This window comes from Pongo abelii, chromosome 6, assembly GCF_028885655.2.
Source record: "Pongo abelii isolate AG06213 chromosome 6, NHGRI_mPonAbe1-v2.0_pri, whole genome shotgun sequence".
Lineage (NCBI taxonomy): Eukaryota > Metazoa > Chordata > Mammalia > Primates > Hominidae > Pongo > Pongo abelii.
Window position 1 is genome coordinate 773951 of NC_071991.2, and position 14096 is coordinate 788046.

The 14096-nt window shown below is 54.4% G+C and overlaps 1 protein-coding gene across 2 annotated transcripts in view; it reads left to right on the forward strand.

Moving 5' to 3' along the window:
- The window catches only part of DNAAF5 (dynein axonemal assembly factor 5), a 59881-nt gene that overhangs the window by 35215 nt on the left and 10570 nt on the right, over positions 1-14096 (forward strand). The window contains exons 7-11 of one of the 2 annotated variants that reach the window (XM_024241246.2): positions 40-183; positions 2108-2276; positions 8323-8470; positions 11869-12019; positions 12835-12991. In XM_024241246.2, coding sequence (XP_024097014.1) covers positions 40-183; positions 2108-2276; positions 8323-8470; positions 11869-12019; positions 12835-12991 — 769 coding nt within the window. The remainder of the gene's footprint in view (positions 1-39; positions 184-2107; positions 2277-8322; positions 8471-11868; positions 12020-12834; positions 12992-14096) is intronic. The other variant, XM_063725850.1, reaches the window with a different exon arrangement.

Below are 14096 nucleotides of genomic sequence, written 5' to 3' on the forward strand. Positions count from 1 at the left end.
ATTGTACCAAGCTCTGACGGTGCCGCCGGTCTCTTCCAGGACCTCTACCTGGAGCGCCTGCTGCTCTGTGTGCAGGCCCTGGTGTCTGTGTGTCGTGAGGACTGTGGCGCGGCCAGCCTGCAGCTCATGGACGTGCTGCTGACAATAGTAGCCCTCGCAGGTGCCACTGGCCTGAGGGACAAGGTAAGACTGACGGCGGCGGCTGCTGCTTGACCTAGTGGAGCTCACAGCTGGAAGGCATCTCTAAGTGAGGTGAACTGTCTCCCACGCATCCCCTCTGTGCTTGAGCCCCAGGCCTCAAACATGTCTGACCAGCAAAGACCAGGGATTGAAAACCTTGCGGGTGAGTCCCCAGGCAACCGCCTTTGGGGCAGCCCTCCAGCTGCCAGTGTATTCTGGCATCAGGGAGTGGAGACAGCTGTTTAATGTTAGGGTCTACAGCAAAGAAGCAAACAAGAAATAAGACATAACCTTTAAACCTGCGCACTTGAGTGGGGTTTAATAGTCCACATGTCGCCGGGCACGGAGGCTCACACCTGTAATCCCAGCACTTTGGGAGGCCGAGGCGGGCGGATCACCTGAGGTCAGGAGTTTGAGACCAGCCTGACCAACATGGTGAAACCCCGTCTCTACTAAAAATACAAAAAATTAGCCAGGTGTGGTGGCGGGCGCCTGTAGTCCCAGCCACTCAGGAGGCTGAGGCAGGAAAATCGCTTGAACCGGGGAAGCAGAGGTTGCAGTGAGCCAAGATGGTGCCATTGCACTCCAGCCTGGGCTGAGCAACAGAGCAAGACTCCGTCAAAAAAAAAAAAAAAAAGTGCATGCGTATGTGTGACTGAGTCGAGAGAAGATACCGCGATTTCCCGCTCTCATTGCAGTGCGCGTTCAGAAGTACTTCTCGCCCACGGGCTCCCTGTTTATGCCCAACAATCATCTTTTTTCTTCAGTGGAGTCTCGCTCTGTCACCCAGGCTGGAGTGCAATGGCGCGATCTCGGCTCACTGCAACTTCCGCCTCCCGGGTTCAAGTGACTCTCCTGCCTCAGCCTCCTGAGTAGCCGGGATTACAGGCGCCCGCCACCACACCCGGCTATTGTTTATATTTTTAATAGAGACAAGGTTTTGCCATGTTGGCCAGGTTGGTCTCAAGCTCCTGACCGCAGGTGATTCACCTGCCTCAGCCTCCCGAAGGGCTGGGATCACAGGCATGAGCCACTGCACCTGGCCATTATGCCCAGAAATCTTCTAACCCCAACCTCCTCATGGGCTCCTAGGGCCCCTGGAGGCCCCAGTGTCTGTCTGCCTCTCTGGAAGCTGAGACTTAGTTCCTCCTCCCGTTCTGTCTGTGGACAGCCCCTCTCGGCAGGTTCTCTCTCTGGGAGATTCACGGCCTGAATGTACCACGGGGAACCTGGTGTGGAGGAGGCTGCTGCTCTCCCCTTCCTTCTTGGGGCCTCTTTAAAAACAAGCTTCCCAAGGGGCGTGTGTCTCAGCAGACGCTGTCACTGTTAGGGCCTGAGGTACCAGCAAAAGCAAAGTCTTTGCTGGTCATGGGGGAGGACGCCAGGCAGCCCCAGATTCAGACTCCAGGCTTGGGGCAGTGGCCACCGGGGAGCCTCAGCTGTTCGTAAGCCCCCAAGGAGAGCAGCCAGCTAAAAGTAAAAGGTGGCCAAGGTTATCATCTCTGTCTGCCCAGTTACTTTTACCTGGAGGTCTGGTCTGCTGGGCTTAACTCTTTAAGCCACTTGCCCGCCACTCTCTGCCCCTCACCGCCTCAGAGGAGCCCTGCCTGCCCAGGCGGACACCTAGCATCTGTGTAAACCCCAGGACCACCTGTGCTGTGTGCATTCCAGTGTGCACAGTGCCTGCTTCATGATTCGCTGCAGAGATGGCATTGGTGTGAACGGGATCAGGGTCTCGCCCTGCACCCTCGGCTCTCGCTCTCCTGCACCCTGGGCGGGGCTCCCTGTGGCAGCCTCCTTCCCAGTTATCCTAGCAGGCCCGGCCTGTGTGGTTCTTACGCGTGAGGGGGATAGTGAGTCCCAGCAGGCAGGCAGGCTTGAGCCCTGAGTGTTGGAATTGTCTCAGTCTCTGACTTGTAACCTCCAGGCACAGGAGACGATGGACTCACTGGCCATGGTGGAGGGTGTCAGCGGCTGCCAGGACCTCTACCACAAGCACATCGGTCCCCTCCTGGAGCGGGTGACTGCGTCGCACCTCGACTGGACCGCACACTCGCCAGAGCTCCTGCAGTTCAGTGTCATCGTCGCGCAGTCAGGTGAGCCGTCCCGACAGCTGGCGAGCCGTGCCTGGCCCCGCTCGGGCTACACACCTGCTCCCCCAGGTGCTCAGCAGGTACCAGCGCCGACCAGCTGAGCTGTGGTTCACTGAAGCGTGTTTTTAAAAGTACCCAGTAGTCACTCTTGCTGTGGAGAATCAGCATTTTAAGGAGCATCGTATTGAAGACTGTGGGACGCAGCTCTTCCACTTGGCCCGGGCACACGCTTTCATGTGAAACCTTCCAAGTGTGGTTTTCCATGGTCTGTTTTGTAGCCTGGCTTCTTAAATACAACTGGATTTTGTTGCAGAATCTAGATGTCTAGCCGCATGGGTGCTGTGTGTGTGACATGGGGGCCTTAGCCCCAGCCCCTCTGAGACCAGCATTTCTGTGGTTCTCCTTGAGCCTGCGGATCAGCCACTTTTCCTGGGATGGACAGTGTGGCCCGGCGGGGCTTCAGCGCGGGGCAAGATCCGCTGCAGAACCCTAAGGAGGCATCCGTTCAGTGGCCATAGTGCCCTGGGACACACAGCCCGCGCTGCTCCATGGGCCATGAACTCGCCGCGGCAGCTTTTCCTCGTTTGCCTCCCCGGCTCTCCCACTCCCGTGTGCAGCTCCGAGTGCCCCCGCCTCCTGTTGGATGTGTGCACCAGGGCGGTCGTGCTCTGCATCTGAGGACGCTAAGATCGTTCTTATGCAATCTCTGTGCCTGGTAGGGACTCACCTTTTTTTTCCTGAGACTTGGAAAAATATCCAAAATTGTTCTTTGTCAGCTGCATTCAAAACTGTTTCCAAATTAGAAAAGAAAATACTGGCTGGGCATGGTGGCTCACGCCTGTAATCCCAGCACTTTGGGAGGCTGAAGTGGGAGGATCACTTGAGCTCGGGAGTTTGAGACCAGCCTGGCCAACGTGGCAAGACCTCATCTCTACAAAAAGATGAAAAAAACCGCACATGTACCTCTGAATCTAAAATTTAAAAATAAATAAAATACAGTTAGCCAGGCGTGGTGGTACGCACCTGTGGCCCCAGCTACTCAGGAAGCTGAAGCGGGAGGATCCCTGGAGCCCAGGAGTTCGAGGCTTCAGTGAGCTGTGACTGCACCACTGCACTCCAGCCTGGGCAACAGAGCAAGGCCCTGTCTCTAAAACCAAAAAAAAAAGCAAAGCTGGCGATTGCTGACATGCACTCGGGGCGTTGAACACTCTATGCCAGACGCTGCTCTGCAAGCCTTACAGCCGTCAGCTCATCTGCCCTCATAGCCGGCCTGTGTGGTGGGAACTGTGACCCCGTTTCACAGACAAGGAGGCAGAGCACAGAGAACTCCCGAGGCAGTGACTCCAGAGCCTCCCTCAGCCCCTCTCCCACGGGCCTCTTGGATGGGGGCCCAGGGTGTTCCATTTCAGATTTCTACTGAGTGTTACTCCTAACCACCTCCTGCACCGAATTACTCCAGCCTTCACCTCACAGTCCAGAAAACTGGGCACACAGACCCCGAGAGACTCGGCTTGCAGTGAAGCCAGGACTCACATTTACTGCAGCTCTGGTGGCTTCTCCACCATCTGCTCTTCCTCTTTGCAGAAGCATTTCTTATGGTGTTGGCGGAACTGATTGGCAGCTTGGAACACGCATCTCTTTGGGCCCACATCTGTCATTTGCTGAAAGGCAGGAAGACTGCAGTGTGCCGTTCAGTGTCAAGAGCTGGGTATAAAACTGTGTGGCTTTTTTTGTTTTTTGTTTTTTGAGACGGTCTCACACTGTCACCCAGGCTCGAGTGCAGTGGTACGATCACAGCTCACTGTAGCCTCAAAACTTCTGCGATCAAGTGAAGTGATTTTTCTGCCTTAGCCTCCTAAGTAGATGGGATTGTAGGCACATGCCACCTAGCTACTTTTGTATTTTTTTCTAGAAATGGGGTCATATATGCTGCCAGACTAGTCTTGAACTGCTGTGCTCAAGCCATCCTCCTGCCTCAGCCTCCTGAGTAGCTGGGAACTCAGGCACTCACCACCATGCCTGGCTAATTTTTGTATTTTTTGTAGACATGGGGTCTCTTTATTTTGCCCAGGCTAATCTCAAACTCCTAGGCTCGAACAATCTTCGCACCTCAGCCTCCCAAAGTGCTGGGATTACAGGCATGAGCCACTACACCTGGTTTAAAACTGCATTTCCCAATGATTATTTTCTCTGAGCCCCATCTGAGTGCACACATGTGTGGTGCTCTCGGGAATCGGGGGCACAGCCTCAAATATAATACAATATTTCCAACATCATGTCCTTGGGAATACAGATGATTTTTATTTTATTCTTTATTTTTTTTCTATGTTTTTCTAAGCTTTCTCTAATGAGCATGCACTACTGTAATAAACAGAAGACAAAAGGATTAAAACAATTTTTTAATAGGAGAAATTTTTAAATTTCTCATTTACAAAAGTTCTATGGGAAGATACCTTTTAAATTTTAATTATTTTAAACATACAGAAAGGGATAATTTCTAAACTTTGAGAGGATGGGGGATCTACAAAGATGTTGATTTGACTATATACATTTGAACCAAAATAAAAGGAACATAGACTTAGGAAAATATTTGCAGTAAGGATGACAGTGTGAGATCTTTGTTACATAATTGACATAAAATGACACAAAATGAGAACAAAAACATTAAGAGTTGGGCACGGTGGCTCAGGCCTATAATCTCAGCAGTCTGAGTCCATAACCGAGCAGCCTGTTGTGATGATAGAGGCTGAGGCAAGGAGGCTCACGTGAGCCCAGGAGTTGAGGCTTCAGGGAGCTGTGATTGTACCACTGCACTCCAGCCCAGACAACAGAGAGAGACCATGATTCCAAAAAACAAAAAGCATTAACTCCCAAACAAACAGGCAAAATATCCACATTTTATAAAAAAGAATTGATACAACTAATAAGCAAATAGAGCGGGAACTATCCAGCTCTTCTAGTCATGAGGAAATATGAATTAAAGACTGTAGGGTCCTGCTGGGCGTGGTGGCTCACGCCTGTAATCCCAGCACTTTGGGAGGCCGAGGCGGGCAGATCCCGAGGTCAGGAGATCGAGACCATCCTGGCTAACACAGTGAAACCCCGTCTCTACTAAAAATACAAAAAATTAGCTGGGTGTGGTGGCGGGCGCTTGTGGTCCCAGCTACTCGGGAGGCTGAGGCAGGAGAATGGCATGAACCCTGGAGGCGGGGCTTGCAGTGAGCCGAGATTGTGCCACTGCCCTCCAGCCTGGGCGACACAGCGAGACTCCGTCTCAAAAAAAAAAAAAAAAAGACTGTAGGGTCCCATTTCTTCATTTATCCAATTAAGCGAAATAAACAGCTGCTGCCCAGGGTGGCTGAGCTGGGAGTGCCAAGGTGCTTTTGGAAAGCCGTGGGATGGTGCGCATCTGGAATTGCCAATGTCTTCACTCCTTTCATCCAGCAATCACATTCATGAGAATCTATCCTTCCAATTCTAACTATGGAAAAAGCTATGCACCCAAAAATATGCATCGGGGCATAATTTAATAGCAGAAATTGGAAGTGACCCAAATACCTCATACGAAGTTAAATATATAATGATATTTCCATAGAAGAAATGCTCTGGTAACCATTAAAAACAATTATCCTAAGCCTTTATAGCAAAATGGGAAGACAGGTGTGGTGTGATATGGAGGGAAAGTGAAGCCAGTGCAGAAGTGTCCGTGCTGCAAGCAGGAGCTCGCGCTGGGAGGGCAGACACGTGATCCGGGCGGAAGTGTCCGTGCTGCAAGTAGGAGCGCTAGTGTGAGGGTGGACACGTGGCCCCGGGCGGAAGTGTCCGCCAGCAGGAGCGCTAGTGCTTGGAAGGCAGACACGTGGTCCGGACGGAAGTGTCCGTGCTGCGAGCAGGAGCTCGCGCTGGGAGGGCAGACACGTGGTCCAGTGGGAGTGTCCGTGCCGCGAGCAGGAGCGCTAGTGCTGGGAGGGCAGACACGTGGCCCGGGCGGAAGTGGCCGCGCCTACCTGGAGCAGGAGCGCTAGTGCTGGGAGGGCAGACACATAGACCGGGCGGAAGTGTCCACACCTACCTCGAGCAGGAGCGCTAGTGCTGGGAGGGCAGACGCGTGCCCTGGGCGGAAGTGTCCATGCTGCGAGCAGGGACGTTAGTGCTGGGAGGGCAGACGCGTGGCCCAGGCGGAAGTGTCCGTGCTGCAACCAGGAGAGCTCATGCTGGGAAGGCAGATGGGTGGCCCGGGCGGAAGTGTCAGTGCTGCAAGCAGGAGCGCTCATGCTGGGAAGGCAGACACGTGGCCCAGGCGTCAGGTTTGAACATTCTTGACAGCAAGTGGCCCACCCCTCAGCGTGCTGCTTCTTTCCCATCTCAGGAGTTGGAGGTGACCTGTGGACATTTGGCTGTTTTCTTTTTATTTTTAAGCCAGAAACTCTGTCTTGTTTCTAGTTTAAGATGTAGAGAGGGTGAAACAGTCAGAAACTGGGTCAGAAGCAGCGTGGTTCTTGTGGCAGGGCGGCATTTGGCCCGAGACTCCTGCTCTGGCGGGAGGCTCAAGTCAGGCGTCCCAGCAGCTTCGATGCAACTCCTCCTGCCCGGCTGCGTGGGGAGGCTCTCCAAGACACCAGCTGGTCTCACCGCGAGGCCTGAGCGAGGCCTGACTTCGAGCCAGAGCAGCGAGTACATTGCGTCTCCGCGTGGCAAGGGCAGGTGGGGGTCTCAGTCCGCTACCGAGCAGCCTGCTCTGATGACTGGCGGCGCTAGGGAGAAGGCTCACATCGCGGGGTCCCCAGCGACAGCTCAAGGTGACGCACAGATGCTTGGATAAGCCAGTGGACGTTCCCTCTACACTGGCCTGGGGCCAGAGCGTTTCCCTCTGTGGTCCCAACCCAGTCCCCACCCTGAGCCTTCAGCTCCTGGGCCTGCAGGCTGAGCCTGGCAGGAGACACTGCGGGGACCCGCAGAGCTGTCTTTGCCCTGTCATTCATGGAGACTTACAGGGAGGCGGGGCGGCCCTACTGCAGTGGGGACCCCTTGGGGTGTAGGATGCACAGTGCAGGTGCCCACTGGAGAGCAGCCAGGGTGCAGGAGCTTGGCCCTGAGTGTGGGCGGGGTGAGGGCTGCAACGCTGAGAGGCAGCTATTAAACAACAACTTTCACTAAAACAATTGATTTTGGTTGTCATTTCAACTATTGCTTGATTTTAATTTTTCAAAAAAACTTAGAAAAGTTTAAGAAAAATGGAAGGTTTTGTTTTTGAGACGGAGTTTTGCTCTTGTTGCCCAGGCTGGAGTGCAATAGTGCGATCTCAGCTCACCGCAACTTCCGCCTCACGGGTTCAAGCAGTCAAGCAGCTGGGATTACAGGCGCCCACCACCACGCCCAGCTAATTTTGTATTTTTAGTAGAGATGGGGTTTTCTCCATGTTGGTCAGGCTGGTCTCGAACTCCCGACCTCAGGTGGTCCACCCATCTTGGCTTTCTAATGTGCTGGAATTACAGGCGTGAGCCACCACGTCCAGGTTTTGTTTTGTTTTGGTTTTTGTTTTTTTGAGACAGAGTCTCACTTTGTCACCCAGGCTGGAGTGCAGTGGCACGATCTCGGCTCACTGCAACCTCCACCTCCCAGGTTCAAGTGATTCTCCTGCCTCAGCCTCCCAAGTAGATGGGACTACAGGTACGCGCCACCATGCTAGGGTAATTTTTGTATTTTTAGTGGAGATAGGGTTTCACCATGTTGACCAGGCTGGTCTCAAACTCCGGACCTCAGGTGATCCTCCCTCCTTGGCCTCCCAAAGTGCTGGGATTATAGGCATGAGCCACCATGCCTGGCCAAATAGAAGGTTTTCATATGGAAAAGCGTGATTTTGGGGGGTTAAAATTTTCTGCAGCTTTTCTGTGATAATCACCTTACTGATTCAAAAAGAGGAAGCGGGGAGGTGGTGGCCGATAGTGCCCTCTCCCAGGTGGGAGCGCCCGAGCCTGGGCCTGTGCTGGATGGGGCTGCCTCCCGTCTCCTGAGGGCCGTGCACAGGAGCCTCTGTTGTGTCTTGCAGGCCCTGCCCTAGGACAAGCCCTGCCCCACGTCGTGCCCACGCTCAGGGCCTGTCTTCAGCCCTCCCGAGACCCGCAGATGCGCCTGAAGCTGTTCTCCATCTTGTCCACTGTGCTGCTCAGAGCCGCGGACACCATCAACTCCCAGGGGTAGGTCCGGGCTCTGCCTCTGCATGGCCCCTAGCTGGGGCCTGGGCCAGGAGTCCCCATCTCCCTCCCCAACAGCTCACTGAGCAAGGGGGTCCCCACCTCCCTCCCCCACGCCGACTCTGAGGTGGGCCGGGGGTCCCCACCTCCCTCCCCCACAGCTCTCTGGGCGAGGGTTCCCCACACCAAGTCTGAGGTGGGCGTATGCAGTGACCCCTGAGCTTGACTGGCCCGGAAGCAGCTCGTCCGTCCTCACTGGGTAAACACAAGCTCTCAGCTGGGAATGCACGGAGAAGCACTAAGTCAAAGTCATCAGCTTGTGGTCATTAAAATTCCAGTGAATGAAAAAGTTTTAGGGAACATTAACTGTTAATGGCTTATGTATTAGCTGTTCTCTGTTTTAAAAGCCTTTGGGCACTTTCCAAACCTAACAAAGAACTGATTGAATTACCATTGATGGTCAAAGTAGTAGAAATACCTCTCTGTTATCTAAGAGAACTTTTAGGCGGCATTAAGACCCCGAGGGCCTAGGGCCTCCAGGTGTACGGCTTTGAAGTAAGGGCAAGAAGCATGGGTGCCCTCTAGGAGCGCTGGGAGGGGCAGTGGAGGAAGAGGCCCCGCCCAGGTGCCGCTGCTGAGGTAGCTCTTAGGGTCCTGCCGCTTACTTTGTTCAGAGCAAAAGGTGCCGTCAGCTGGGTCCTACCCCCGCCTGTGTGGCTGGATCTGGGCTGCATCAGCACTGGGACCCGCCCCGGCAGCACATCTGTCAAAGCGGAAAGCAGTTCACACACCGGATCCTCAGGTGGAAAAAATCCAGGCGTTCAGACTTTTCTCCTCCATGGCCCTCATCTCTGCTCTCGGGCCTCAGCCCGCCTGTCGTACTGCAGGAAATTTTGTTTCCTGTTTGTCTTCAAAGACTTCAGGGCTTAGAACGGACCATAGAAAGATACGAACTGAGAGCCGGGGCAGCCTTCCAGCTTGCAGGCTGATATTTGTGTAGATACCACGCAGATAACACAGCAGGGTCCAGGCCCTTCCCTCTGGAGCTCACACTCGGCTGTATTTTGGGAGGAACCGCTGGGCAGGTTCTGCCCAGGAACAGTTAACTCTGTGGAGCACAGTTTCCACATCTGGGCTGAATTCCCAAAGAAAGTGCGCTTAACAACGTCTTATGGAAGGCAGTTGGTGTCAGGAGAAGTAAAGTGTTCAAATGGCAGTGATTTTAATGAACTTATTAGCTATTTTAATAGGAAAGATTTTTTTTATCCGTTTGGTTTTTATTTTTAGAATCATGGAATAGCGAGTTGGCTCTGCTGAAGTAGGAATGGTGGGTGGGGAGTCGCCGCTGACCGTCGTCTGCGCAGAGCACCTTCCTGCTGCCTGCAGCTGTGAGCACCGGCTGTACGCAGGTCCCTGCTGTGCGGGTGCCCAAGAGGGCTGAGGGCCGCATCTGCCATGGTGTCTCCATTTTGGACACCGTGAATCATGAGAGGTTCTCAGGGCTGTGCCTCCCACAGGCTTTCTGTGTCTCACCTGGGACACTCAGGACTAGTTGTGTTTAGGTTTTCTTAAAATTCTGTGGTAATCGCATTGTAGAGCATCCCTAATCCAAACTTCAGAAATCCAAAATGCTCCAGTGAGTATTTCATTTGAGCGTCATGTCAGTGCTCAGAAATGGTCAGACCCTGGAGCACTTTGGATTCTGGAGTGAAGGGTACTCAGCCTGCGTCTGACAGAAGCTCCAGAGAAGTGGCTGCAAGTTCAGGGCAAGAGGCTCCTGGCTTTGAGGCTGCACCATTTCTGGGAGTCGAGCCCCATAGTGGACCTCGAGTCCCTCTGTAATAGGGATGTGCTCAGGCAGGGAACCCAGAGCACCAGCCGCTGGGCCCCTTGCTCCCCGGCTCCGCAGCGTCTTCGGGTCCTATGGGCCTGGCTGTGCCCAGCCCTGGTGCCCATGGACTGTAGTGTCTTGGGGTCCTCCAGGCCTGGCTGTGCCTGGCCTTGGTGCCCGTGGACTGTAGCATTTTGGGGCCCTGCAGGCCTGGCTGTACCTGGCCCCAGTGCATGGTGGCAGGTGCCTGTGATCCCAGCTACTCAGGAGGCTGAGGCAGGAGAATCACTTGAACCTGGGAGGCAGAGGTTGCAGTGAGCGGAGATTGTGCCACTGCACTCCAGCCTGGGCAGCAAGAGCGAGACTTTGTCTCAAAAAAAAGGAACATGCCTCGTTCAGTGGTTCGATGGTGGTTCTGACGGACGCCCAGAAGTTCTGATGGAGCTTCTGTCAGACACAGGCTGAGCATCCTTCACCCCAAAATTAAAAAAAAAAAAAAAACAATTTTAAAAAAACCCAAGCACTCCTAGGTGGCGCCCGTGTGGCACGCCTGGCCCACACTTGGACCCCGCACCCTGAAGGCCAGGACTTCCAGGCCATTTCGTGTGGTCACCGTGGAGCAGGCGCTGGGTTCGTTCATTCCAGAGAGCCCTCTTGCAAGTCACGGTGACGAAAATGGCAGCTCTGCTTAAAAACGAACACACGCCGGAAACCTTGCTGAACGCGTGTAAATCACACTACACCAACGTCACTTTCCACATCTGCTCATCTACCTGGCTGGTCCCAACATGGCCCCTGCCAGGAGCAAGCCAGTGGCACCTCCAGAAGAGGAAGGGACGCTGTGCAGGCTTCACGGACGTTGGAGTGCCGCGGGCTGTGGAGCTGGTCTTGGAGACCAGAGCCACCTTTGAAACATACCGTGGCGTTGGGATGTCACTAATGAGTGTGTCATTTTGCTTTGGGTTTGTCTTGGTGGCACTTTGACCTGACTGGTCACCATCAGAACCAAGTCGCCGACGGGGTGGGAACTGCCCGTCTCTCTGAGCTGTGGCCCTTGGGTCCCTGGGACCGCGCCTGTGGCCCTCCCATCCCGCCTCTGTGAAGCCGCAGCGACTGTCCTTGCTGGACGGAGGGTTCTGTGGCTGGAGAGACTTGTCCTTTTTCTGGGGGAGGGATGCAGATGGAAAAGGGCTCACTGGGTGCTGCCGACACCACCGCACCTGCCCTTGCCCAGGCGTCAATCAGGCCTCCTTTTGGAGCTAGGAGCGGCGAGAGGCTGAAAGTGCACCCTCGGCCCAGGGCCTCTGGGCTCTCTGGAGAACACGACGTACGCGGGCCGCAGGAGACGCCAGGGGCACAGGCACCGCTGTCTCCCGGGTGGGGTTGGGCCTGGAGGAACCTCCCAATTCGCACTGAGAAGCGGCTCCTGAGAGGAGGAGGGGTCTCGTGTTTTGGGGTCGAGTTCGTTTTCCTGTTTGGCTCCCCCTCAGCCCCATTCATCCCCAGACTGAAACGTTCCATCCGAGCGCCTGTCCAGCCTCCTCATCCGCCCTCTCCGCTCTGGTTCCAGGCAGTTTGCCAGCTACCTCGAGACGGTGACAAAGGACATCCTGGCCCCCAGTCTGCAGTGGCACGCGGGGAGGACAGCCGCGGCCATCCGCACGGCTGCCGTGTCCTGCCTCTGGGCGCTCACCAGCAGCGAGGTCCTGTCGGCAAAGCAGGTACGGGGCCCCGTGCGTGCTCGGTGGACGCCGGCCGGGGACTGCACAGGCTTCCTGGCGCCCGGCAGAGCTCCCGCAGCAGGAACTTGGGCAGGCAGCAGCTGCGCCTCCGCCTGGGGCCGGTACCCCAAGAGGCTCTCCCCACACTGGCGGCGGAAGGGCAGGAGCCGGCGGCCGGGCTGCGGTTCAGACAGCAGGCGGGAGAGCGGGAGCCAGGCCGCGGGCCCAGCCAGCCCGCTCGTGCTGCGGGTTTTGCAGCCGCTCATGAGCGTGCGGTTTCTCGGGTTTGCGGCCCAATGCTGGCTACAAGACCAGGAGGCGAATCCCAGGATCCAGGCCAGAGGACAGGCCTGGGCTTTCCGCATCGTTTCTATGAACACCTCCAGCTGGTACCAAGTGTCAGAGAACAGACACTGATGCCCGCCCGCGTCCTGGTCGCCGCCCGGCGGGAAGGCGCAGCCCCGGGCGCCCGTGCAGCATCAGCGCCACCTCCTGGTGCGCACAGGGTGGTGCGGTCGGTGCTCCCGCTGAAAGCCCCACGGCGGTGGGGCCCAGGCGAGCCATTAATTACCCTGGTTTAGGGTTAGTGCCTCACCCAGGAGTTGTGAACAGTGTGCGTATTTTCTAAAAATCAAGTAAGCAAGTTAAAAATTGCTCAAAATCTAAATTTTACAATGAAGATTCAAGCCTACTTTTTAGGTAAAGGTTTCAAGCCCCCTAAGCCCTTCCAGGCAGGAGTGCACCGATGGTGAGCCCCCCCCCACCCCCACTCCGGGACAGATGTGAATCACGTCGTATGTGTTTGCTGATTGCAGATACGGGACGTGCAGGAAACACTGATGCCTCAGGTCCTGACCACTCTGGAGGAGGATTCGCAGATGACGCGACTGATCTCGTGCCGTATTATCAACACGTTCTTAAAAACCTCAGGCGGCATGACGGATCCAGAGAAACTCATCAAGATTTATCCTGGTAGGACATTTATGTTGTTCACAGCCTGTGTGTATACAGTCGGCCCTCCGTATCCCTGGGTTCCGTTTGCATCCGTGGAGTCACCCAACCTCGGATCAAAACTATCTGGGGCTGGGTGTGGTGGCTCACACCTGTAAATCCAGCACTTTAGGCAGGAGGGTTGCTTGAGCCCAGGAATTTGAGACCAGCCTGGGCAACATAGTGATACCCCCATCTCAACAAAAAATTTAAAAATTAGCCGGGGCTGGTGGCACACACCTGTAGTCCCAGCTACTCAGGAAGCTGAGGCAGGAGGATGGCTTGAGCCCAGCCTGGGCAACAGACCAAAACCTTGTCTTTAAAAGTAGATATGTGTGTGTGTGTGTGTATATATGTATGGCTACATGTATACATGTTTGTGCATTTATACATACAAATACAAATTTGTATGTACATTTGCATATATAAATATGTACGTATTGGGGGGCAGAATTCCACAGTTCCAAAAAGCAAAGCTAGAATTTGTTGAGCACCAAGTACAACGTTGAACCCGCATGAAGAAAGCATCGTGTACACGTCGCGTTCGGCCTTAAAACAACGTTGGACCCACATGAAGGAAGCGTCGTGTGGATGTTGCGTTCGGCCTTAAAACAACGTTGGACCCGCATGAAGGAAGCGTCGTGTGGATGTTGTATTTGGCATTAAACATAATCTAGAGACAATTTAAGGTGTGCCAGAAGATGTGCGTGGGTCATGTGCAAATACTATGCCTTTTTTTATCAGAGACTTGAGCATTTGAGGATTTTGGTATCCTGGAGGGAGAGGATTCCTGGAACCAAACCCCACAGATACCAAATGATGACTGTATTTAAATCTGATGGTGGTTTGTTTTACAGAAAAAAACAGAAAACGTGGCAGGGCACAGTGGCTCACGCCTGTAATCCCAGCACTTTGGGGAGGCTGAGGCGGGTGGATCACAAAGTCAAGAGATGGAAACCATCCTGGCCAAAATGGTGACCCCATCTCTACTAAAAATAAAAAAATTAGCTGGACGTGGTGGCGCGCGCCTGTGGTCCCAGCTACTCAGGAGGCTGAGGCAAGAGAATCGCTTGAACTCAGGAGGTGG